This window comes from Dipteris shenzhenensis, chromosome 29 (assembly GCF_047967505.1).
Source record: "Dipteris shenzhenensis isolate YYH24624 ecotype China chromosome 29, Dip_SZ_1.0, whole genome shotgun sequence".
Classification (NCBI taxonomy): domain Eukaryota; kingdom Viridiplantae; phylum Streptophyta; class Polypodiopsida; order Gleicheniales; family Dipteridaceae; genus Dipteris; species Dipteris shenzhenensis.
Genome location: NC_141624.1, coordinates 40,927,245 through 40,953,438, shown reverse-complemented (window position 1 = coordinate 40,953,438; position 26,194 = coordinate 40,927,245). Strand labels below are relative to the sequence as shown.

At 39.3% G+C, this 26,194-nt stretch overlaps 1 protein-coding gene across 4 annotated transcripts in view; it reads left to right on the top strand.

Moving 5' to 3' along the window:
- Positions 1 to 17,193: 17,193 nt before the first annotated feature.
- LOC147882853 (lipid transporter) overlaps positions 17,194 to 26,194 on the top strand; it is a 43,063-nt gene continuing 34,062 nt past the window's right edge. For 2 of the 4 annotated variants that reach the window (XM_087400399.1, XM_087400398.1), the window contains exons 1-5: positions 17,267 to 17,435; positions 17,561 to 17,640; positions 18,929 to 19,020; positions 19,328 to 19,488; positions 23,177 to 23,328. In XM_087400399.1, the coding sequence (XP_087256525.1) occupies positions 17,375 to 17,435; positions 17,561 to 17,640; positions 18,929 to 19,020; positions 19,328 to 19,488; positions 23,177 to 23,328 (546 nt within the window). In that variant the 5' untranslated portion in view covers positions 17,267 to 17,374. Of the gene's footprint in view, positions 17,222 to 17,266; positions 17,436 to 17,560; positions 17,641 to 18,928; positions 19,021 to 19,327; positions 19,489 to 23,176; positions 23,329 to 26,194 lie in introns of those variants that run through there. The other 2 variants (XM_087400397.1, XM_087400400.1) reach the window with 2 other exon arrangements.

The following is a 26,194-nucleotide window of genomic DNA, read 5'->3' as shown; positions in this document are numbered from 1 at the left end:
CAGGGAGTCTAATGAGGGCTTTAAGAGTTTGAAGGATTGTGAGGACGAAATGAGAAACATAGAAGTTTTTTGTCTTAGAGAGTGGCTAGTCCCTATGTTAGTTAAGGGCAAGCATGGAAAATGGAAGTGAGGACATCTAGCTCAAGAAACTTGCAATCTTTTCATGCAAGTTTGTCTTGCAAATGTTCTAACTTGAGATACTCATAGAGTTTTTTTTGAGTTTGATCGATGTGTGGCGTGCAAGTCTCTGTTTTGCAAGTTTCACTTCCAAGTATTTCATAGAAAGTTGTCATGGAGACTTGCAAGTATTTTAGATAAAGTTGTCATGGAGACTTGCAAGACTTTGTGTCCCAAATGTTCTTGCACCAAGTTTGCAACTAAGAACAAGGAAGGTTCCTTGAAGTCTATAAAATGAGTCATCATGATACACCTGCAAGAATTCTTTGAGTTTCCCTTGTAGTGTCTTTTATAAGAATGCACAATTGGAATATTATGCTTGTTATCCAAAGATGGTGCCTCTATGGTTAGATTAATATATGATGATAGTTGCATAAATCTCTTGTGAATGTCCTAATGAGAACATATTTGTGTTGGAATTTTTCAAATTCCAACCTAGGAGACCCGTCTAATGCAGAATGACCTAAATCGTATAATTGAGATTTGGTGAGTGCATGTGTAATAACTAGGATTCAAATTGGTCTCTTTTTGTTTTGTATTTCTTCAATGTGTAGGTGTTCTACATCTACAACTTGTATTAGTGTATGACTACTTATATATGTTTTCTTGTGTTAGTATGTTACATCTACTACTTATATTAGTGTATGACTACCTAGTTCAATCAATTCAATGACTATATTTTTGTATAACTACCTAGCTCAATGACAATATACAACTACTATTGAAGGGTTATGTTTTAGAATTCTACCTTGCTAGAACTACCTAATGCATACTATGGTGTTTTGTTTATGATTACCTATATCAGTGTATTGTATGACTACCTAGCTTAATTAATTCACAGACTAACTACCAATGTATATTATTGTGTTTTTGGTTAGATTGTAACCTTTTCGATGGCAATTTCACTTTATAGTTTTCCATTTTTCAAAAGCACCTTTGAAAGTTGGAGAGAACTTTGATTGAACATTGCTGAGATATTTTATCGATTAATTCTATATGCACTTTTCTTGAGTGGGTTAAAGATCCCTCCATTGGAGTATTTTGGAGCTTTGGTAGTTGATCCCCCTAGAATTCCCTCAAAGAATCTCTGTATAGGTTTTTTTCATCTCAAGTTGTTATGGTTGGGCATTTGGGTAGCCCATCTCCATCCTTGAACCTTTACGTAAAGAAAATTGCCTTACAGAGGAGGATGTGAGCACATAGGCAAATTGGCTTTAGAGGACCAAAAGATGTGTGGAGGAACCTAGAATATGTAAGGAACTTGCCCTTTCAAGAAAGCTTGTGTCATAAGTATGATGTATGGTCCTTCCATTTTATTATACATAGGATGCAAAGTTAGATGCAAAACATGCCAACTACTTCTGCATTGTCCATTGAATTATCCACTCCTTCCTTGTGTTTTCATGAGCCCTTGGATCCGGCATCGTCAACGATGTCCTCATCTTTGCTTTCCATCCAAGGGGCAAGGATTATAGCAAGTCCCCCTATCCATGATGACATACAAGAATTGAAGGCATGATATGTGCATTATATAAAAGTATATCTTTCTCCAAGTTGCCCATAACAATTGCCTTTGTTTGTGATGACATACAACAATTGAAGGCATGATATGTGCATCATATAAAAGTATATCTTTCTCCAAGTTGTCCAACCCTTGTTCAAGATCTTGAATTTGGTGATCCTTTGGCTTCTCATTGCTTGTTCTTGAATTGTTATTATAATGATAGATTGATTGTGACAAGGTATGTCTACAAAGTTGGTGTGGTAATGTCTTTGTCATGAGCTACTAACACTGCCCTTCCATCTCTTAATGGGGTAGACCATCCTTCCACGTTTGTATCATCCAAAAAAGCTCATAAAGTGTAGGAGAAGACCATATCTTGGAACCATGACATGCAAATGGATGCCACTGCATAAACAAACTTGCCACAATGTCAAAACCATCATGTACGAGTGCACCGCACACTGATTTCCCAAGTCAACCTCATTTACCCTTGCTTCCATCCCAAATTTGTGAAAATGGGTTCAACAACCTGGCAAAATGTTAGAGAAGATCATATTGGCTAGTTACGGTGAGGATAGCCACAATCCTCTAAAAGGGTAGCCATAATCTACCAAATTACCCTTGCTTGGGATATGGACTCTCTTTATGTGGTCTAAAAGCATGGCAGCCTATGCCACCGTTTTTTACCAATATTCTTGTGGTGCTTGATGGTAACAATTCATGCTCCAAGGCATATTTTTTGGATTCTACTCAAATTCAAAGCTTTATCCCTTCTTGCTTTGGGATTGCAAAACCTTATTTACACATTTTGTAGGGTATTAAACTACCAAGTCCATAATCTCTTAGCATATGACCCCTCTTCTTTGAGTTAAAGCTCTTGGGCTTAGGTCCTAGTTTCATTCCTTTGCCCAAGCCTTGCTCTAATAGAGGCTTCAATGTAGAGTTCCATTCCCTTGGTAATTGCACAATGCTCATCGGTTAACACATCTTGTGGGAGTTTAATGAGTTGCCATGAGTTTTCCATTTGACTATAGAAGTTAGTTTGTGTTAGATTTGATTCTAGTGTATGATTTGGGTATGTTGCAGTCGTATACCCTAGTCTAAAAGTTTCTTCAGCAAACTATCCATATGTTTTGCCTAGTAGTGGTATATTGTTGCCTCATTGAATTGGAAAACATACTTAGTCATCAAGTTACCTTGTATACACTCCAAAATTTTTACATGGGATGCCGCATAGCCTCATACTAGTGTTGTCTTGTATTGTGCCTCAATTTGAGTAGTAGAAGATAAGAAGTATTTTGATCTCAAAGGCATTTGTAGTTTCTTTCTATTATGTGCTGGGGGATTCTTTATTTTTACATGGGATGCTTCATAGATTGCCTCATAGTCTTCAAAGACTTGCTCTTGTATTGTGCCTTCATTTGAGTAGTAGAAAATAAGAGGTATTTTGATCTCAATGGCATTTTTAGTTTCTTTCTATTGATGTGATGGGGGAATCTTTATGGGATATTAGTGCTATCATGATCTTTCCTTGCTCCAAGGAGTCTTGTTTAGCACCTGACTCTAGTGCAAGCTTCTATTTTTGGAACATGGATTAGCTGACCAAGCTATTTTAGGAAGCTGACTATGTAGTGACCAATCTTAGGGCCTTTGCACCTTTTGTATTTTTGAGATTTCCCTCAAAAGTGTAAACATGTGAGAGGAAATAAAATATTGTGCACCATTTAAATCTCCATTGAACTTTCTTGGAATGTTGTGTTATGATTTGGACCTGCGATACTGCTCACAAGCTCACAAGAACTGACATGCTTGCATACTAACCTTTCTTAGGGTGCAATACCAATCCCTTATACCATCCTCAATCCATAAACTTTATTTGAATAAATTTGGATATTATGTATTGGCATACTTGACAATCCTCTTTGCACATTGTAATAAATTTCAAAATAGCTCAATTGTGATACTTGATTAGGATTAGTTTCTTTAACTAAATTTTAATTTGCAAACCTTAAATACTAGCCAAGTGTATTTCTTTAAGTTTTGGCAATCTCCTCACAAACCTCTATGATTTGAGTATTTACCTCCAACACCTTTTTTTAATATCTACCCCCATTAAAAAAAGACATAAGAAAAGCAATTCAATCACTTTTTAATATTATCACTCAAAGAATTAATGTTGACACAAAGGCAAGAAAAATAGAGGTAGTTTTTTGGGGCAAGTAGTATAAATTCATGGTCAAGATTCTTTCCAACCAAAGATGTGAAGGTTTTCAAAAAAGGGGAAAAAAAGTAGTTCCTTGATGTTGTGATTGCAACCTTTAGTCAATGTGTGGCTAGCAATGTGTTGTAAATGCAAGACACCAGAGTGATACAATACTTAAAGGTACTAACAAGTTGCTTGCAAAATTATATGGATGTTGTATTAACTAGTTCTTGTTATTTTAAATAGATGAGAAGGGAATTGTATTACTCATTGGACTAGAACATGTTATATATGTGATAATTGAGAGACAGTATGAGAGTATAGATGTATTTATTAAGATAACCTAAGATTTGAATTTCATGTAACAGCTAGATATTTATCTAGAAGAGCAATTGTTATGATTAAGCAATAGAAATAAATGATATATATCTGCAAGATATATTGACTCTCATTAATTGTAATTTATCATAAGTTATCATAAATTGTTTATTGTTGCAACGAATGTAATGATGCCCATGCATTGTAATTTCTTATATAGATGAGATGATGAACATTTTTGAAAAAATATTAGTTTGTATTTCCAAGTATTTTCTCTTTCACTCCTCTTGCCTATTATATTCCTTTTTTGGGCCATTTTTATTGTTGTTTGCCTATTCCTTTGGGGTAAAATTTACACAACATACCCCACAATACATTGTATTTTTCAAAAAAAGAAAGTTTCTATTAATGCTTGAAAACCACCATACAACTCAGCTACCAAAAGGAGCTAACAAGTGTAAGTACAAGAGAAAGAACTGGCTGTTAAAAAATAAACAGCCTATTTCCTAGAGAACCCAACACACTGCCTAGGGAATGTCTAGAACAGGGGCTAACAACTAGGGTGGGGGTTTATACATCCAATGGATATCCCCAATGGAAAGGGTGTAGAAGACACCTATAGGCCAAGCCTTGCAAAATCACTCCCGTCTTTCAGTAGTGGCTCTTGATCCTAGAGTATTGCACTCCCAAATGGCATGGAAGTAAAGATAATGTCTTGCCAGATGGCAACAAGGATAGCAGATGGAGTAATCTACTAACCTTCCACCTAGCACTTGCACGATCCATATGTTTGAGGTGCTGATGCTGGATACCATCATCCAAATATTGTCCTCTGGTGAAGGCATCGAGCATACATAGGAAGGTGATGATGCATCATCGATCTCCATTTAGAAGGCCTGTTGGCCATGAACTTTGCATGCTATAGAGGCTGGTTAATCAAGAAGGTATGCCCTCCCTTCATGAACCATATGACCATCCCCCAAGCATTGTTGCCAATCAAAACAAAAATGGCAAAAATCCCAAAAACAGTCTTTGGCCTAAGCCAAAACAACAAAATGAGAAATGAAAATATAGTACAATTTGTGTGTAAAAATAAAATATTTAGTACATAATACAATTACGAATATAGTGCTTAAAGTGAAAAATTATGCTACTTAGCATCTGCCATTAAGTCATGACTCATGCAGCATGCATGATGCTTCAACATTTATGATTCTATGATCTATCATTCATGAAAGATGCACCGTGTAGATAAGATTAACAACTTTGACCAATACCTTCACCACATGCCACCAAGATTCATCCATGCTCATGCATGCAAATTTGATAAACTTTGCATGGCCTTTGTCATCCTAATCTTGAGACACAACCATGTGTAGCAAGCCCTAGCACACTCGCATGAGCCTATCCACCACTATGAACATGTAAGCAAACTTGTGATTGAAGGTTTCAATAGCTAGAGGTCACTATAGGCCCAATAGATGCTGAGGATTTTGGGTCTCTTCATGACAAACTTCATGATACTACAGGCCGTGGAGAAAATGGCACCAATCCAAGCTATCTTTCCTTGGTCCTCAATCAACAGTTTGTCTATCTACTTCTTCGAGTGGGGGCAAGTGAAGGATATATGTAGACTATTCTTTGGGGGTGAGTTGTGTATAGGTCATAGAGATGTTGTATAGGGAGGAAGTATGATAGATACAGCAATAGTGATACTTTTAAGGGTACTATGCAAAGCCCCTAGGGATAAAAGCTACCACCTTTGGGGATAGTGATAGAACTTTAGGCCATGTTAATAGCTGGCTACATTTTTATATGTAGGTCTCTTTTTATATCCTCGTAATACATATTGCAAGGACGTTGCCCCCTATTCATGGAGAGAAAAACATTTTCTTACTATGAAAAAGGTATAGTCTCTCTCCCTCCAACCAAAATTTCTTTGCTTTTTGTGATCTTGTCACATTGCCTCAGTGTATGCACTATTGTATAGTCAAATTCTTGCAAAAGGAGTATCCATTGTGCCAATCCCCAGTTGGTTGCGCCTTGTTCACCAAGTACACCAGTGCCTACTAATGTACATGAAAGATGATCTTGTTGCCTAGTATGGAACTTGCCTAGAGAATACATCATTCCAAGACCTTCTCTCTTCATAATTGAATAATTCCTTTTCGCACTAGTGAGTGTTCAACTTGCATAATACACTGGCTGATACCATCTCTTAACATCATTTTTGCATCAAGACTGCACCATGAGGTGGAAGCTATATCAAATGGATGTTGAAAATGTAGTTTTGAATGGTACACTCCATGAAGTTTATATGCATCAATTCGAGGAGTATACACACTAATACCCAATGCATGTGTGCAAATTGAAGAAAGCCTTGTATGGGGGCTGAAGCAAGCTCGAAGAGCTTGGTGTGAGAGAATAAGTAAAACCTTGTTGAATGTGCACTTCAAGAAATCCATGGCTGATAGCTCACTATATGTGAAGCAAGAGCATTCCAACATGCTGATTGTGATCATATACATGGATGATTTGATCATCACGGGGAGTCTTGATGTAGAAATTATAGCAAAAATAGGAAGAGATTGTTAAGGGATTTGACATGAAGGATCTTGGATAGCTAAGGTACTTTGCCTTGGACGTGCTTGAGGAGTATATGATGATGGCATACAAGCCAATTGATACCCCCTTGGATCAAAATTTGAAAATTATGGATGATGGAAACTATTAGCAAGATGTGACCATGTTTTGAAAGATGGTTGGAAGCTCAATATATCTAACCAATCACAAGACCGTACTTGAATTGAGCTTGAACTATGCTATAGGAGTGGTGAGTTACTTTATGCAAAAGCCCTTCAAGAGCCATCTAGATGCAGTGAGAAGGAGACTAAGATGTGTCAAGGCCACACTCAATTTTGTGATGCTCTATGCTAAAGGAGGAGACATATGCTTGCATGGCTATACATGGGTTGGTAGTGTTATGGATAGGAGATCTACCAATGGATATGCTTTTTCTTAGGAGTGGTATGGTAAGTTGGAATAATAAGAAGTAACCTACCATGGCTTTATCGAGTATAGAACCTGAATATCATGAAGCATCCATTGCATCCTATGAGGAGACATGGCTGAGATTATTGCTTAGTGAGTTGGGAATATGTATTGATAATAGTGTTGTGATATTTTGTGACAATGTGAATAGCATAATGCTAGCTAAGAATCTATGTACCATGCCCATACTAAGCATATAGAAGTCCACTATCAACTTTATTTGAGAGAAAGTGATTCATGAGGAGATAGACTTGGTCTTTGTGAAGACCAATGAACATATGGCTAATATCTTTACCGAGGCATCAGGCAAAGATAAGTCTTGTCTTTTTAGAGATGCTTTGGGTCTATGTGATGTACAAGCTCGTGCAGAGCTTGAGGGGGAGAATTGTTAATGTCTCAATGTTGCATTTATGTTTGGATATAGAGGAGCATAGATGAGATGACTTGGCATCTTAAAAGTATGGATGTAAACAAACTTAATGATAATCTTCTTGTATAGTGAATGTAGAGAAGAAGGATAATAGAGGTGTAATGAGCTATATGTCTCCCATAATGAAAGAGTATTGTTCATGAGCATCTTCTCCTTGCATGTGTGTGTACCTTCCCCCTTTCCATAGTGCATCCTCATATATCCATTGTAAGTCAATCTATCCACGGGGTGTCTCACCCTTTTCGATCTTTTTAAGGGTTGTGCACTTGCCATTTGCTTTCTAGCATGTGGTGGCCCATACTTTGAGGCATGCTTTGTCTCTTAAGCTTTAAGAAACTGTAAACCACTCCCTCCATCACTATTTTCATCCTGAACACTCTCTTCAACTTCAATGTTTTGCTTCCCTTTATCCAGATGCTTGCTCCCCTATAATCTACCACTCCATGGGCTCACACTATTAACACTTTCCTCATCTTGTAATGGCCTTAGCTGACATCACTTTACTTGAGGGTCCAGCTTGCTATAATTCTATATTTTTACCCCTTGGCATATACTCATCCGCAACAATAATTGGTGTGGGCTGATATTCATGCTTCATGCTCACTAAACTTTACATCCCAACTCTCATATACTTGTCTAGTGATGGGATCATAGCATTTATTTCCCTTTCTCTTAGATGGGTATCCAAAAAACACACATTTTCTAGCCCTTGGCTTTATCTTCTTCCTTACCTCATTTGGCACTTGCACATAGCAAATGCAGCCAAACACCTTCAAATATTCCAAGATTGGCTTATACCCATAAAGGTTCTCAAATGGTGTCATCCCATGTATGGCATCTGTGGGTATTCTATTTGTGATATGCATGGCTGTATGCACCGCTTCAACCCAATAAATCAATGGCATATTCATTTCATCCATCATGACTCTAGCCATGTCATCAATCACCCTATTATTCCTTTCTGCTACAATATGGAATTTTGTTGGGGAGTATATCTACAAGTGACCCATGTCTTAATGTCATGATGTTGAAAATCATCGAATACATAGGACATGTATTCTCCACCATTGTTCATATGAAAGCACTTTATGTAACACCCAAGCTCCTTCTCTATCATTCTCATAAATTGGCAAAACATTTGAAAGGCATCACTTGAAGAGAGAGGACACATGTGGAAGCATAGATGCAAACCTTAAAGAGGCTTGGATAAAGTATGGATGCATACTCTTATGTGATGGATGGTCGAGTGTACGCAAGAGGAGCATCTACAACATTTTGGTGTCTTCTTGCAAGGGACCATGTTCTTGAGAGCCATAGATGGCTTTGTCATACGTACAGTGATTACAAGATTGTACATTTGGAGCCACATGTGTGCAACCATCTTGGAGATAGGTGCGGAGAATGTGGTGCAAGTAGTGACAAATAATGGCATAGCGATTGTGTGGCTGTGGGTGAGATGTTGGAAGATGAGTTCCCAAAGATTGTCTGCACACCATGTGCTTAGAGAGTCGGATCCACTCCCCACATATCCATATATTCCCATGCAAATGCATCCTTATATTCTTGCAAGAACTTCACCAATTCCTGTCTGAATGTTCCAGTAGCAAATATGCTTACCTTAACCAATTTTGATTCTGCCTGTACTCCTAGATTGAACTCTTCTAAGTCATCTTCTTTCACCTTTGATGTTCTTCACATTTGATCCTCATACACCAATTCAACTTTTAAGATTAACTACTCTCCATATTTTTGGTATAGTGCGGTCTCCCCCTCATCTGGTTCGAGATCTGGTATGATCGGTTGGTCCTCCTCTACTTCAAATCCCCCATTAGGTGCCGGATCTTCCATCATAACTATGCACACTTCTGTGATAGGTGATTCCATGTCTATCTTGAACACTAGAACCACCGATGGATTGGCATCTAGGAATGGCTACTCCTCATCATCATCTAGCTCTATTCCCATACCCCTTAAGCCATTACCGATCGTTGTCTCTTATGTCAGGTGGTGTTGGAATCATCTGCATTTTTAGCTTCCCTTTTCCATTTTGTACTGTGATCATCAAAGATCCCCAATCCTATTTTACCTCAGCTACCTTGAAGCACGGCCTTCCCAGCAACATGGGGTAACAAACGTCCTCTTCCTCCATCTATGGGATTACAAAATTAATATAGAAAACCATACTTTGCATGCATATCAATTGATTTCATATTATTCCTATTGACTGAATTCTCCTTTGGTCCGCCATGCGAACCTAAAATGGGACAGATTCCAAGCCAAAAAGTCCCAACCGCTAGAACATGTATTGTGGTAGAATGTTGACCCCAGATCCCCCATCTAACAATACACCCATCAAATTCTAACCTTGGTATTGAACTTTTATTGCTAGGACCATATAATCCACATCCTCGCGTTCTTCCCAGCATATTATTGGTGCCTCCCTCTCTAATCGACTTGGTAGTATAAATTCCTGAGGTTGGAACTCTGGGTGGGGCCACATTAAAACTCCACTATAGGCTTTATCTTTGTCTCCTTCTCTAGCTTTGCAATAGGTGCAGGAGAAGAGGCTCAAGGTTCCCCTTCTAGTGTGATTTTCCACTTGTGGCTCTTCTGCTTACATTTTATCAATTTGTCTTAATGCCGTGATTTGGACCTCCTCCAAAACCAACTTATCCTCCATTATGATGCCTACACCAGGCCTATATTATGAAAACTTATCTTTCACTAATCCATTCCCTTACAAGGCCTTTTTGAGACACTAATTCTCCCCTAATGTCCAAAACAACATCCACCAGAAGGAAGACTTTGAAGGAAACAAAGAAGATCAACCTGTATGTTGTAACACAATCCAAGGGTTCAATGAGGGAACCAATAGAAGAAGCGTAAGGGTATTATTCTTGGAGATTTTCCACTCTACACATATTGGAAATGTGATGTATGAAAACCATCGCACAAGTACATTCCTATGGATCATCCACCCATGCTTTCTTTTGGTGAGCCTATCTATAATGATTGAAAATTATTTGGCCATTTTTTAAATATAATATAAGTTAGACTTGCTGATGCAAGACCATAATGCGAGACATGTGAGATGATAGATTTTGAGTACATTAAAATCTATAAAATAAAGTGATGGAACATAAGAATGATATAATTATTAGATTCTCATCATAAGATATTTATTGTATATAATAAATTAGACTTTCAAAAGAGTAAAACCGATTTAATAAATTTAGAGAGGTGAGTTGTCCATTGAGTGAAGTAAAAAATAAGACCGTAAATGTGAGAGACACATGAGATGATAGATTTTGAATCGGTTTAAATCTATGAAATAAAGTGATTGAAGACAATAATAATATAATTAGACTCCCTTCTTTCGTCCATCCTAGTCCTTCTATAAGCACATTCTTTGTTTATCACTCTTAATTTATCATCTCTCCAGCCACTATGGATGTCCTTGGCATCGTCGGAGACGTGGAGTCTAGAATCGACAGTCTCAAACAATGGGTTGCTCACCAAGGAGAGACGCAAGAATTCGACAACACTCACACAGATGGAGAGAGAGGAATTCGATGCACAGAGGGAGACAGAGAGGGAGGAGACTCAGAAGATAGCAGAGAGCGAAAGACTTTTACAATGTATTATAAAAGCACGACAAGATCTCTTGGACTTCTTAAGCAACCTACGTTATCGAAGCACTCGGTATGGCCGATTTGATCGGGATGCTGAAAGAACAATAAAGGCCTCCCAAAGAGGTTATAAAGAAACAATATGTGGCTGTTTGAATTTCTTCCTTCATTGTAATTATGTTGACGATACGGAAGTGCAGTCTGTGGAAGATTGGATTGTTGAGAAGATAAGAGATACTAATGATGAGATCTTCTGGTGTGATCTCGGCCTCTGTGGCCTGTCCAGTGCCTTGTTAATTCAAGAGGTCAAGAAATTAAAAGACTTTATGAATGGGCTATCTCAAAAAATACTAGCAATAATGGACAATAAATAGAAATAGGATATGCCAAATTTCACAGTATGGAACAAAAAGTAGGGAAGGAAATACTTGAACAAAAGGTGTATGTAGAGACAAAGCAAAAGTGGGTCTAGTAACTCCCAAAAACACAAGACATCATAAGCACTATTGAAGATCTAGTCAAAGCAAAATGAGCGAGCAAAAAGAGTAGGAGTAAAAAGGCCTCAACATTAGGATTGTGTGGGTGGAGGAGAGTGAGAATGAGGACACTGAAAAGGTCCCACGCATGTCTTCCAAAAGACCATGGATATATCTGCAGCAAAATGGCAAGATGCATTCACAGTGGGGAGAAAAAGAGAAAAACCAAGGTAAATAATACTTACAATTTAGGGTGCACAATCCTATTTCGAAGTACTAAATCATAAACATCATCTCAAGGGGCATTCTATATGGAAAAACAAAGATCTTACAGGGAACCAATATGTTCAAAAACTCAAGGAGCTTGAGCTCATGAGAAGTGCAAAAGGATAAGGACAAAATGCATACATGAAAGATGGGAAAGATTTCATTACAAAAAGAGCAGTAGGGGAGAGAAGCATAAATAGGAAGTCAAGACCCTCAAAATCACATCATGGAATATGAGAGGATGGACTTTGGCTTCACTCCATTCACATTTTGTATCTACTCTTATCAACTAATGAAGTAGTTTGACTGCTGCTTGGAATTTCTTAATGAAGCATTTGTAGAAGTTAGTAAAACATGAATGAGCACACTCTCTTAACATTGTTTGTCTCTTCAATCTTTTGTATGGCATCAATCTTAGATATCCCAGTCATGATGCCCGTGCCAAAGATTGTGCCATTGAGAACACACAAAATACACACTTGTGTGATTGAGGAAAATTCATGTCCTCCTACTTTTTGTTAGGCTTTCCAAGTGTACTTAATACATATTTGTACTCCCTGAGAGTACTTTGGCTTGCCTGAGGAATTTAAGTTCCTTGTGGACCAACTTTGGTGCTTCACGTGATCCACGTTGGTTTCTCTCATTACCTGACCTTCGATGATTCATACACGATGCTTACTTGGTTGATTTGGTTTGTTGGTTGTTTATTGACTTCTACTTTTCCTTGGTGAAGCCTTTTGGAAAATCCATGTGCAGTTGTTTAGCTTCCGTTAGCATTTTAGTTGCCACCTACTTTGCATCAATTGATGTGATGGGCCCAATGTGAGGGCAAGTAGCTTTCTATCAATGTTTGAGGTGTAGGCCTCTTTCACATCTAGACATTTGTCCTTGCAATTCTTCTAGATTATGCTCTTAACCATGGGTATCTACACGTCCTTTCCATTTTGGGTGATTGTGAGGGTCTCTCCTCCCCTATCAAGAAGAACCTTGGCACCCTTCAACCATGGTCATCCCAAATGCATGAAGTACTTGGCTTTGGTTTCCATCTTGACCATAATGAATGTGATTGTGAAGTAGGATCCACTAACCTGAATGCAAACATCCTTGAGCATGGGTATCATTGACATAAAAAATTTGAATGGCATAGCTTCAAGTTTTTCAACCTTAGCCATTCAGAATTTTGTTTGTAGAGGAGATTGGGGATTCTCTCCCTAATGTCCCATTAACTTTTTGAATTTCATCCGTACTTTTGCTTCTCTTGCTGCCTCGGCACCTAGTGGTGGGCGCGATGGTAGACTAGCTCCAAATCTATTCATTTCAGCTTGTTCTGCAAGGTTTGGTCTTTGCCCTTCTAATTTTGTGAGGATCTGCTTTCTTGCTCTTGCTCAAACTTGCCAAATTAACTATATTTGGGGTTCTTTGAGTCTCTTAGTCAATCCCTTCTCGCTCTCTTCATTCAACATCAGTCATGGCAAATTATTAGGCTTGCTCACTTCCTTCGCTTAGGGATTCATCTTCTTTGGCTATCATCCTTCTTGTCTATGCTTTTACTTTAGAGATCCACTCTTCTCTTTGTTGTTGGTATCTCAATTGGCATCCTATGCTTGTGTTTATCAGCTCTAACATTCATTGCGAGTTGTTCCACTTGCACCTGGTTTCTAAATTCTCTAGCATAAACCACTTTGCATTCCCAAGCAAAATTGCCAAATGCTAAAGCCTAATCATGGTAGAATGCTAGTGCTTTAGTTTGTCCCATCACCCTTCATTTTATTTTGGGTGTGTGGAGGGATGCTATTTTTAGATGACCAATGGGGTGTTTGCTCTTCGTTGAGCGACACAAATCATTGTGCAATGAATACATAGCATAGGGGCAAGGGGGAATACACAACTCAAAATGTGAATGATGAACACAGAGAGAGAGAGAGAGAGAGAGAGAGAGAGAGAGAGAGAGAGAGAGAGAGAGTAAGTACCCATTTTGCCTTGGTAGCCAAAACAACCCTAACTCCTAGAACTCTAAGACTTTATATGCATGACGCCTTCTATCATTTGCGATGGATACAACCCACCACATTTATGATCATTCGCTATTACCAATCAGAGGCATAGGTGCCATTAGATCGTATTGGTTGCTATGGTGACATTTGACATCCTAGTTTGATACCCACCAAAGGCTTCTACTAACAGATTGCTTGCTTTGTCATGTAGCATTGCCCCGCTTTGTCATGTAGTGTCGTTTAAGGAAGATATGGGCATTTGATGCAAAATATTGAGAGGGGGTATGAGCTGCTTCCCAATTCACCCTAGCCTTTGTCCACATTAGCTCTTCAAAGTGGGGAGCTCGCTTTGGTCTTCAATTGAAGCATTTACTTTCTACTTGGTTGAATTCTTGAAACATCAGCTCTAAGTTGAACAAGGCTTTGTAGCTCTTTAGAAGGATATTATTGCGACTTATCTATAATAAATTGAATACTTCGTAAAAAGGAACAAAATAAAGGTAAGGTGTTGAAATTTGAAATAAAAAAGTGTACATAATCGGATGGAGGGAGAAGATACAATTATGGCAATACCCATATACTCACAAAAGTTTGCTACTTTCTACAAATTTTGGGTGTCTCATTATGGATATTCAAATTGATAGTCAAATGATTATTGAAAATCAAGTTTTTGGTCATTGGATGATTGTTTGTAAATGCATCCTTCTAGTGATGCATGTAATGAGTCAAGGATTATTGAATTCTTTGATATTCATATTCTTAACTTTTGTGTACTCTTTCCAAGGTGCAATTGATGTTGAGAAATTAGGATGTTAGGATAACAAATTTTGAATGCACATATAATGTACTATTGAATAAATTTACAACAAAGTCTTGTTTTACTATATAAACAAAATTATAGTGCAGCATGACTTTTTGTAGCATTTTAAAAACGAGAATTCCTTATAAGTAATCCATGTCCTTTAAGACAACCAATTACTTGAAAACCTCTCTTTTTTTATACAAAATGTGGTCATGCTCACTTGTGAAAAAATGCATTCTCACTTTTTGATAGTGCCATGGCTTTTATTATAGTTATCATATTCTAAATCATCTTTCTCAAAGTTGTCCCTATTCTTCATATAACTTGGGAAGTTTTGTTGTGGATACATAATTTTTTAAATTAATTTTTGATGAAATGGTTTAAGCATTGTTCATAGGTTCAAAATTAGCATTATGAGTTTGAGCATGCCTATTAAGTTGGCTTGAATATTTATATATATTAACCATTTTTGGACTCTTGTAAAATTCAAATTCTTTACATGGATTGTGGAAAGTCAAAATAGAAAATGTAACTGCATAATATAATGTAATTGCTAATTTTGGAGAAGATACTAAACAAAAGTTATTGTTTCATAGGCTTAGTTGAAAACATCATGGATGATGGAATGACATTATGTTTATAGCCAGGCCAACACAATATAGTGATTAATGTAAACATTGTATCACGAAGACGATGCACATACTTAAATCAAATAAAATATAATCACGATAATTTGAATGCATGAAAACATGTTATCACAAAGGTAGTGCTTAAATAAATGCTAATGTAGAAGTGTACTTAACTAGATGCACAAAGTTGCAATGCAATCTTTTATTGGGTATTTGTCAAGCAGGCATGGATAACTATGGGATCTTGTAAGAAGGAAGATTTTGATGAGCATGACATCTAAAATCTAGCACTTGTAGTAGACTCAGCATCAACCTCAGTTGTTTTCCGCCTCTGTACGAGGAGTTTTTCTCGTGCATTGCATGATGTATTTCCGGTTTCAGCTTGCTCTCACGGGTTTTGTTCATAAGTAATGGAAGTCTCTTTGTTGAAAAAATAAAAATAAAAACTTTCGTTTACTTTTCAACTTAACAAATCAAGTGCAATGTTGAGAGTTTTCTTTGACTTATGAACTTAACAAATCTAATGAAATGTTAGGAATTTTATGAAAAAATAGAGAGAGAAAATGTAGAAAGAAAGAAAGAAAGAAAGAAAGAAAGTTTATTAAAGTCTTCGGAAGACCGATGGGTCTATGAGACTGTGAAAATCCGGATACAACGAGCTGTGGTAGTGGAGCTACTAAACGAGCGTCCATACCAATGCAAAATGCAAAATGCAAAATGCAAAAAATGCAGAATGGTAGTACTAAGTCCTAAGTACAACATAGTCATGTCGATGGTCGACTATATATCAATCTCAGCATCATCATCAATATCATCATCATCCCCAGCAATAGCAAGATATCAGGATGGATGAGGCAGTGGAGGCATGAAGTCGGCAATAGAGTGCTGTCGGCCACTCAGAGGTGCGGTCCTAGCATGTCTCCTGGTCGTAGCTCTGCGTCTAACCAGGGCTACTGTGACCCCCGTCGATCGGGCTCCAACTCTAAACAAGGAAGGGATGTCTCCAAGTGTGATATGTGTGTCGATCCTTTGTCTGAGCTGTCGGGTCACGGGCTTCGGGTCACGATCATGCCGAGGCCTCATCTCGTTGGGGTCCATGTGATCTAGTTGAAAGAACTCCGTGATAGAGCTCTGAGAGGGATCAACCGAGGAAGAAGTCTGCTCCTGTCTCCGTGCTCGAAGTATCCTCTCGCGGTGTCTAAGTGCCTCATAAATGAAACCTGCCAAACACCGCTGGTCTAGGTAGGAGAGGAAATGGGCTAAAATCCCATAACTATCTCTGAAGAGGCAGTGGAAATATCCTCGGATCTCATAGTACACAGGACACCTGAAAATGAAATGCTCCTCTGTCTCAACCTCCTGTATGTCACATAGTGTGCATATGCACCGCTCCCTGGGTAGTCGCTCTGCTCTACTGCTCTTGATGCGAAGTCTGTGTGAAGAGACCCGGAACTGCCCAAGAGAGATCCTCATTAAGTGGGGTAGGTGAATCTGTGTGTATCCTGGTGGGTCAATGAAACCCTCTGCTGTGATATGTAAGAAGTGATCTCTATAGAAGCTAAGCTTCACTGGGAGTTCACTCGGTTCCAACCAGGTCCGAAAAGTGTGTAGCTGGAGTAGATCCTCACGGATAACCTGGTTGACCTCGTGTGATAAGTGGGGAGAGAACGGAGCATCCATGCTATACTGGAAGGGAGGTAGTCTATCCATGTGGAGCCCCAGTCGCTCAAACCATCTCTCTGTACGTGCATACCAGCACCTCTGATCTCCTCCTGCTGCAATCATCTACTATAACTACAATTAACATCTACTAGAAGTACAATGAATCAGTGATGTGCAATTATATTGCAAAAGTTCCAATCGCGTGAACTCTGGTGCATGAAAATCCAGATCCATGTCTCAAAGCGGGACGCAGGAGGGCTCCATCCTGCTTCGTACTTTTCTTCAGCTCATGAGTAAGAGCATCATACATTTCAGGAACTGCAATATATACAGTTTGCGCGCTTTGCATCCATTCCAACATCAGGGAACATAATTCGTGAATTTGTGATGACTCGACCTTCCGTATGGTTTTGCTTAGTTTCGCAGGTTGCAACTCGGGCATTTTCATTTGTATTGAACCTTCTCATAGCTCGGCATCTCTCAGAAGAAGACTATGGGGTATGCTCAGGCGACCATTGGATATTGGATTTTAATTTTAAACAAATAAAGAAGGAAGTGTATACTGGAAAATGGATCCTTGAGAATAACCAGGACAGTCTGTCTTATACTGAGTATATACGATGGTAGAGTGACCAATGATTTTCTAGTGTAATTGATTTCGAAGGGCATATACTGCAAAATATCTTTGGAGTATCTCGCAACGGTGTACAACGTTTTGGCAGTTCCTATTGCTTGTTTTCCCCATTGAGTTTGCTTTCTTCATCTCACAGTGTACTCGTAAGTTTAGCTATGGTAGGGATGGGAGATCTCCATCGTTGAATAAGCGTTGGTACATTCTATTCGGCAAAGAGATACCTGTGTTTGTTGAAGGGCAATGGTTGAGTGCTTTGGATCGCCTTGAATACACCTGACGAAGAGGAGCAGGGTTGTATGTTGTCCCCTCCAGCTAATAAACTTTTCAGTAGTGCATGATTGCAATTTCAGAAGGCAGGAAATGAGAGAAAATAGCCTTAGCTAACCAAGAGATACTATGCTGATCTCTATCCTTAAGCTATGTGCAATACCCACAAAGGTTACACTAACACATCGACACGCATGGTATGGGCTCGTGAGCCACAGCATAATCTTCATCTTAGGCATAAACTCTCAAAAACTTTTTCCTTGGATAACCAAAACACATTTATACTCAGTCTTGTATTCAATGAATCATGATCTACCGAGAGGAAATAACTCCGGAAGCAAGGATAGCTTCATCAAGAAATTGAAACAAGACTTATCTGCAGAGGTCGACATGAAAGATCTTGGACTTATGCACTATTGTCTTGGAATTGAGTTCTAGAGAGATTCAAAAAGCATATGAGTCAGCTCAAGTATGTTGACAGTCTCCTAAAGAAGTTTCATATGGTAGATTGCAAGATTGTAGCCACTCCCATGGAACAAAGATTGAAACTTACTAAAGATTCGAAAAAGCCTACAGTCAATGACAAACAGTTCTTTGATACTTTGATGATCAGTCTTAACCTTGAATTCCATAAAGTGTTTCCCCAACTCAACAGCATGAGCTATAGTTATCAATGCCTTCTCATAAGTGTTGTATTTCAACTCAGCCAAAATGTTCTGATATGACTTAGGAATACCGTTAACTGCGGTGAGACAAGTTAGTCTTCATGTCAAGCTATTCATTTTCTCTTTCTTTAATTTCCTTTGTAACGCTCCCTGTTCATGCGTGTGTGCGCCCTCATTTCTAGTTGTATTGCATTAATGCATGGGGATTCCATTCATGCAGGTGTTTGCAATACAGTTCCATCTCTTGACAACAACGATTCTGTTTCTGAGCCGAGAAGGATTTCGACGAGCTTGTTTGCGAACTGAATTTAAGTATGTTTTATCATATCTGGTTGTTTTTTGTACAAGTTTTGCTGAAGACTTAAATATCATCACGATTTGCAGTATACTTTCCAGTCAACTATTTGACATTACTTTCAGTTGCATTTCATATCATTTTCTTTTAAAAAGGATGTGTGTGCAACGAGTACTAGTACACCATGTAAAGGGCGCGTCATATGCATAACATGAGTATCTTTTGAAAAAGCGTACGTGCAAATCGAGTACATTCATGGCTATTCTGCTTTGATTAGACGAAAAGAGCACTGTTATCTTTCATAACGCTTTGTCACATAAACAGGTATGGAGTCTCAAGGTCAGCAAATGAGAACCAGCTTATGGCACTAGCATGGCTAACTGTTCCACTCGGGGTTTTCCTTTCAGTTGTGACATGCACAATTGTTCTAAAGCGGCAGGGCCTTAGTATTTCAAGAGATTCTGCAAATGCGGTTTTAGTCCTAGGTATGGCATCCTATTCAACGACTTGTGGCAGAATTTGATGTACTGTTTCTGTTGTCCATGTGAAGCTTATGAGTGGTGGTTCCATTTTTGTTCTAGCTGTCTGGAAACTCAGCCAATACTTGAGAGAAATGGGGAAGAGCAATCACATCACCATATTCACGTTGTTACGATAAAATTGTGAAACAATTTTTAGAGGCTGTAATATACACAAATGAAGCCTGAAAGTGCTCTCTAGGCACTTTTTCATGGGTGCAGCAAGGCTCATTGTGCATGGCTGTTGTTCAATTGTAGTGGTTTCGAGAGGTCACTTGACTTATGAAATGATGGTCAGGGGTTAAATTGTGGCAATCATAGTGCATCAATTGCTATGTGAGGTTTTGAGAGGTCATTCGACTTGTGAAAGGATGGTCGCTGATCTTATGTATGATCACATCGGATGCACGAATCATATGGATTTTACTTGTTTGGTAATTTGAATTTCATGTATATGTATCACAAATTTGATTTTGCTATTTTATGATTCATTCTTTGAAATCTTGAAGTGTTTTTTTTCTTGCTCCCAAATTTCAATTTATGTTTATCATAGAAATGGAACTACTTCTGACACTGTTTCCCCCCCCCGCCCCCCCCGCCCCCTTTCTTTGACATGAGACTGCACGCAAGAGCTAGTCACCTAGTGCATGGGAGTAAATGGTGCCTTCAAGCAACCCATAATCTCTGGGGAGTCCACTAAGGAACTTTTCCTCAAATGTCTTCTCGAGCTGCCTCCACCTGGGTTGTGGAGGTGTCTACCTGAAATAGCTGGCTGTAGAAGGAGAGATCTTGCCTATTGTGAAATGGCGTGCTACTGATCATGATGGCATAGTCTGAAAGAACTTATCCTATCTCGCTGCTGCATCTGGGCCAGAAATAGTACTCTACACATTTGGCCTATTTGGAAAGCTCGTACTGATCGCCACTCGCGAGGAGTAAGGCTGTAGTTCCCTGAGCCTCTCAATAGGAGCAAGGTGGCTCCAAAGTGATTGCTCATTCCTTGTAATGAAGGCCAAAATTGGGCCAAATTAGTGAGGTTAAGGCTAATTTGACTAGGAATTATTTAGGCCTAGAGATGGATATGTGAAGGGGATGTCCACGTCCATTCAACTGTATTTTGGTGTTGCCTCTACACTCCTGAATCTACACTCTAGCGATCTTCTGCTTCGTCTTGAGCTATCAAGTACTCCACACATCATTCTAGTAATTGCCACAAGACCCCTTATCTGGAACAGGTCAGGCATTTTGGTTGGGCGGATGCTGGTATACATGAGTCTCCAGATGGTTCCGATTGTAAGGCATGTCTATTGACCCTCTCCCGCTATATGAATACTCACTAGATGCCACTTTCCTACATCTAACACGGCAGGAGATCCATCTGATTATCCAGGATGACCTATGCCCGTGCAACCGCATGGGAGCAAGATGGCCCCCTACAGAGAGGGGATCACCATTGGCCAGCTGAAGACCTCATCTCATAGATTCCAGATTGAGGCAGGCATTGCAGCCACATGATTCCACAGAGATCTAAGGTTTTGTAGGTGGAGACTAGAAACATGTCTTGATGCAATGCGCGAGGTATTATGAGATCCGAGGGAGATATCACTGCCTTTTCACCCATGGATAATGATATGAGCCGAGTCATTGACTATTGAACCGTAAGTGTGCTGCACTCATTGTACACGACGTCACTTGACTCAGTATTAGACCCATGAGGCTTAGCTCCAGACAACAGGAGATGATTAAGACTTCTTCTTCACAGGAGAAGAGATCATCTGTCATGATAGGGTACAACTCTCGGGTACAGGTACCATTCATCATGGGAAAATGTGAGATCAAGATTTTGTTTAATGTTCTTCTTGTTTTAAAACTCTATAAAAATCTTATTTCTGTTCATGCAACCTCTAGGAATGTAATGAAGGTGGAGTTTGATCATCAAGGTGTATGCATCCACATAAGAACAGGAAAGTGGTTGCACGAGGTATACAAAAAATGGTCTCTACAAGGTGATGGTACTGACAGCTTAGGCAACACCGACTCCAACAAGTTGTGGCACAAGCGATATGGGCATCTGCGCGTGGATGCTTTGTGTGAGGTACAGAAAAATAGACTGGTAGAATGCCTACTTGCCATCCATAGTTCACTAGAGATATGTGCTTCTTGCTTGATGGGCAAACAAGCAAGAAAACAGGTTCTATGAAAGCCAGCTGCGTCAATTAGTTGATCCACTGAGATGATAAGGAAAATGAGGTGGAGCCATTGCACTTTGGGGAACTACTCAGCAAGATTGGATAGTGGTACATGGGGACTTTCGAGGAATTTGGTACATCAAATGACAACCCTAATTGAATTCAAATTCTGCCCCTTAGTGATTGTGTTACACCAAGGACTAGGACTTAAGAGTAGTGGAGACAACGGTAGGAATACGACAGGAAAAGCTAACTTTTTGTCCCTCTCAAAGAATGTGTCCCGTGGTGGCAAACCATGCATTCTTAAAATATGCATCATAAATGTTTGAGCAACTCGGGAAGCTATATGTAATTTTGTAAGTTGTGAAATGAGCATACTTGGTAAGCCTAACTACATATCTTCCAGAGTGCAGTAGGCAACGAAGAGATAGAATCTATACTAATACTTGTCCACCTTTTAGAGGGGATAGCAAGTGGCTTAAGCTGCCCCTGCTTCTTAATATGTTCATTAACTTGACATTGGATATGCGATTGGACATAAGAGTAGATATTCTATTTCATCCTTGCGCATCTAAAATTGTCTTTGATCCTTTCATAGTTTTCATGATACCCATAGGGCTAGCAGTAGGAGAGGAGTGAAGCTCGTAAGGTACCTTGGATAAATGCTGTGACTTGGGAGACAAAACCATCCTACCATCATGCAATAGTATACCCCTTCCTCCTATAATGTAAATGGTTCAAGGAATAGGGATCTGCTAGGTCGTTTCAAATTTTGGATAGTTGCTCATCTTCTAGATACTCACATTTGAGATCAGCCAACCATTTGTGTTCTACTGGCATCATAAGATATAAGTCCTATATGTCTGCTGAAGAGTCTGCAGGTCTGTGACTCCACACACGGCCATAGCATCAACGTGGCACATCCACAGTCGTGACAAAGCATCAGCTGCCACATTCTCACTGCCCTTCAAATATCAATAGAGAAATCAAATGCTTGCACTTTTGATAACCACCTCCTCTGTTTGTCACTGAATTGTTTTGAGACATGAAAAATTGCAAACTATGATAGTCACTCTTAATAATAAAATTTGAACCATACAAATAGCTTCTCCATTTCGAGCATGAATTATGGCAAACATTTCTTTATCATGGAGTGGTTGACTGCTAGCATCCACTATTAGCTTAAATGGCATATAAAAATCTGGTCCTACCAAAATAGGAGCTGAAGTAAGGGTGCTCTTTATCTTCTCAAGCCTCTCCTCTTGAGCCATTACCCATTGAATATGCCTCCTGCTTTGTGACGTCAGTTAATGGACTTAAAAACAACGCACAAGCCTTCTGTTGCTCAGGTTTTCAATCTTAATTTAAATTTGAAGTGGCTTGATCGCTTTCAGCATATTCTAAGCTTTCTACATTTATTCTTGTTGTTTCTTTTGGTGGCATTGATTATTGTTGTTTCATTGCAGGATTATCTTGTATCCTAGAACTTCTCAGTGAACCATTCTATATCCTTGCACAGAACATGATGTTGTTGCAGTTGCGAGTGAGGATTGAAGCTGTGGCAATTTTTATTCGTTGTATGGTCACCTATATGCTTGTCATCAAGAATATTGGGAAGGTTGGTCCTAGCATTGTCATCTCTTTGTTTTACAACTGAGCTTGCTTATTCTGAATGTGTTCTCACAAGGCCTGGGGCCACAGCTAATTCAAAAGCTACTCAGCATTCTAGTCTACACTTAACAATGTTAGGAAACTAGAACTTCACGATACTTACAGTGATATGTGCACATAATCTAGTATGATAGCCTACAGTTGGGGGGGCATCCTCTATATCAGTTGCTATTTCCTTTATCTGTGTCTTTCTTTCTCTCTCTCTTCTCATGCTTCCGCATGTGCACCACTCTCAGATGGTATCATTCGCCATCGGTGATGAGGGACCAAGAGAGGGCTGAGCTGATGCATTGTTGAGGGTATTGCCACGTAGAAGACACCTTGAGGGAGCTGATCATGTGCTGCTGCTGTCGCGCTCAGTAAAGGAAGTGTGGAAAACAAGTGTGGGACAGAGGCTAAAAAGGTTGCATCAGAGTAGTAATAATGCGCCAAACAGTTCTATGATGCAGCCTCAAACAATATTGACTTCTGGCTTGTGGAAAAGAAAGAGTGTAACCTCGATCATTATCAACATCTGCCACTGTGGAAATTCCCAATCGATGCTCTCTCTCTCTCACTCTCACACACACACACGCGTGCCCGCATTATCGATACATATATACATTGATATACAATACATACATATGTACATATAGACATATATAGATAGATAAACAATACATACGTACATACATACATTCATACACAAGTATGCATGCAAATCACGAACTTACACATATGTATGCTTGTGTACACGTGTATATGTATGTATGTTGTATGCATACATAATAGACACACACACACACACACACACACACAATACATATACATATACATATATGTATGTATAGGCATAGACATATGTAAACATAAATGTGAAGGTATATATATGTATGTATAATATAGATGTTGTTATTTATATTTATAGATGTGTTTATTTTGTGTGTGTGTGTGTGCATGCGCATATGTAAGAATGTGTGCATGTATGTATGCGTTATTTTCTCTAGAAAAAAGGTATGTGTGTGCATGTCTATGTGTACTTATAAATACATAAATACATAAATATATAGAGTAAAATCTGGCTGCCAATCCATACAATGATATAGCACTCATGAGCTGAGAAAGATCCCTCTCAGTGTTCTTGGGAGTGAAGAAAGAGTCGTTAGCATAAGCTTGTGCAATCATTTGCCTCCCTCCATGCATCTCTAGCCCATGCAAGCTACTGAGCAACGAGATGATCAATGTAGAAAAGCAACAGATGAGTAGCTATTGCATACAACAAGGCACTGAGAAGGCATGCTTGACGTATTGAATGACAAGAGTCCAGTCATTGGTTAGATCTTGAAAGAGAGTAGTGCGATGCAGCCTTGCTATCCTGATACAGCCAATAAATGATGCAGTGCAACTTTTTCCCCAATCCGAGTAAATGCATAGTCTGCGAGATGATCCCATTGTACAATATAAAAAGCTTTTGCATATCGAAATACACTTTACACATGTGTGCGCACACACACACAACACACACACTCAAGTGTGTGTGTGGCCATTGCATGTTCACCTTTGAATAGTGCAGTCCATTATAATGGCTTATGTGCAATTTCATTTGCCGTTATCTCTTGATCTTTCACAAAGATATTGAGAAATTCATATCCAGGGCAATGGAATGCCTTTGGCGCACTAAAATGGATCGTAAGGCAGTTTTCCTACTGAAGTACAACTATGTTTGTTCGCCCAAGATGCATGGGGGTTTAAATATCTTAAATATTTATACTCATGCGTTAGCTTGCAGGGCTATACTTTTGCTTACTATACTAGAGCAGCATCAGCCATGGACTCTTATGCTCTCTTGTATGTTTGCTTCTCTTCGTATTGATGCTTTTGGACAGTGCATTCCAGCTCTGTCAGATATTATCTTTGGGCATCTGCATGGTACTATTCCTGGCTGTCCATTCTCTACCCACCTCCTTCGGGATTGGCAGATTCTATTGGGAGCACTTGCATTGGTCTGGCCGTCCCCCGGATCCTGGAAATACCTTTCCTCTGCAGAGTATTCATTGGAGTAGGGTCTCTGATCCGCCATTGGCTCATCTTCAGCCTAGGAAGGCCTACTTTCTGCATCGACTGGGTATCTCCACAGTGGCTGATGTGGTGGATGACGGGCCTTACTCTTTCTTTTCCACAGGCTAGGACATGTTTCTCTTTGGGCATGCATCACAGGCCTATCTGGCGTATTCTGATTCCATGTTGCTTCCTTTCCAGCGAGTTCCCCGTTTGTTTACAGATCTCTCTCTTTTGGATTGGAGATTTGATCGAGGCATTCCAGGTTATCCTTCTTTCTCCTTTGTGGATCTCGCAATCAAGAAAGCTTATCATCTCCTTCTATCGCAACCATGGATTCAAGAGTGGGGTCACTCTATCTGGCATCTTGACAAACCACTTGCTTGGTGGAAGGTTTGTCTTGGCCGTATTTGGAACAGTAAGCTCCCGCTTAGACATCGGCTTTTCTTATGGCAATGTTTGGTTGGTGCTTTGCCAGTGGGTTCTTTCTTGGCTGCTAGATGCATTACATCTTCGCATTGTCCATCTTGTTTGCATCCGAGGGAGATGGTCCTTCATCTACTCTAGACTTGCCCGGTTGTCTGTGATTTTCTTCCCAGATTGGGTACATATCTCCGTGCCCATTTTACTCGTATTGCTTTTGGCATGCAGTTTTGGTTGTTTGGGAGATATACCACCACCCCTGACTACACTCAATTTTTCAATTGGTGTCGGTATTGGGCTTTATGGGCACTATATCATGCACGTAATTCTCGACTCTATGGACATTCTGATGT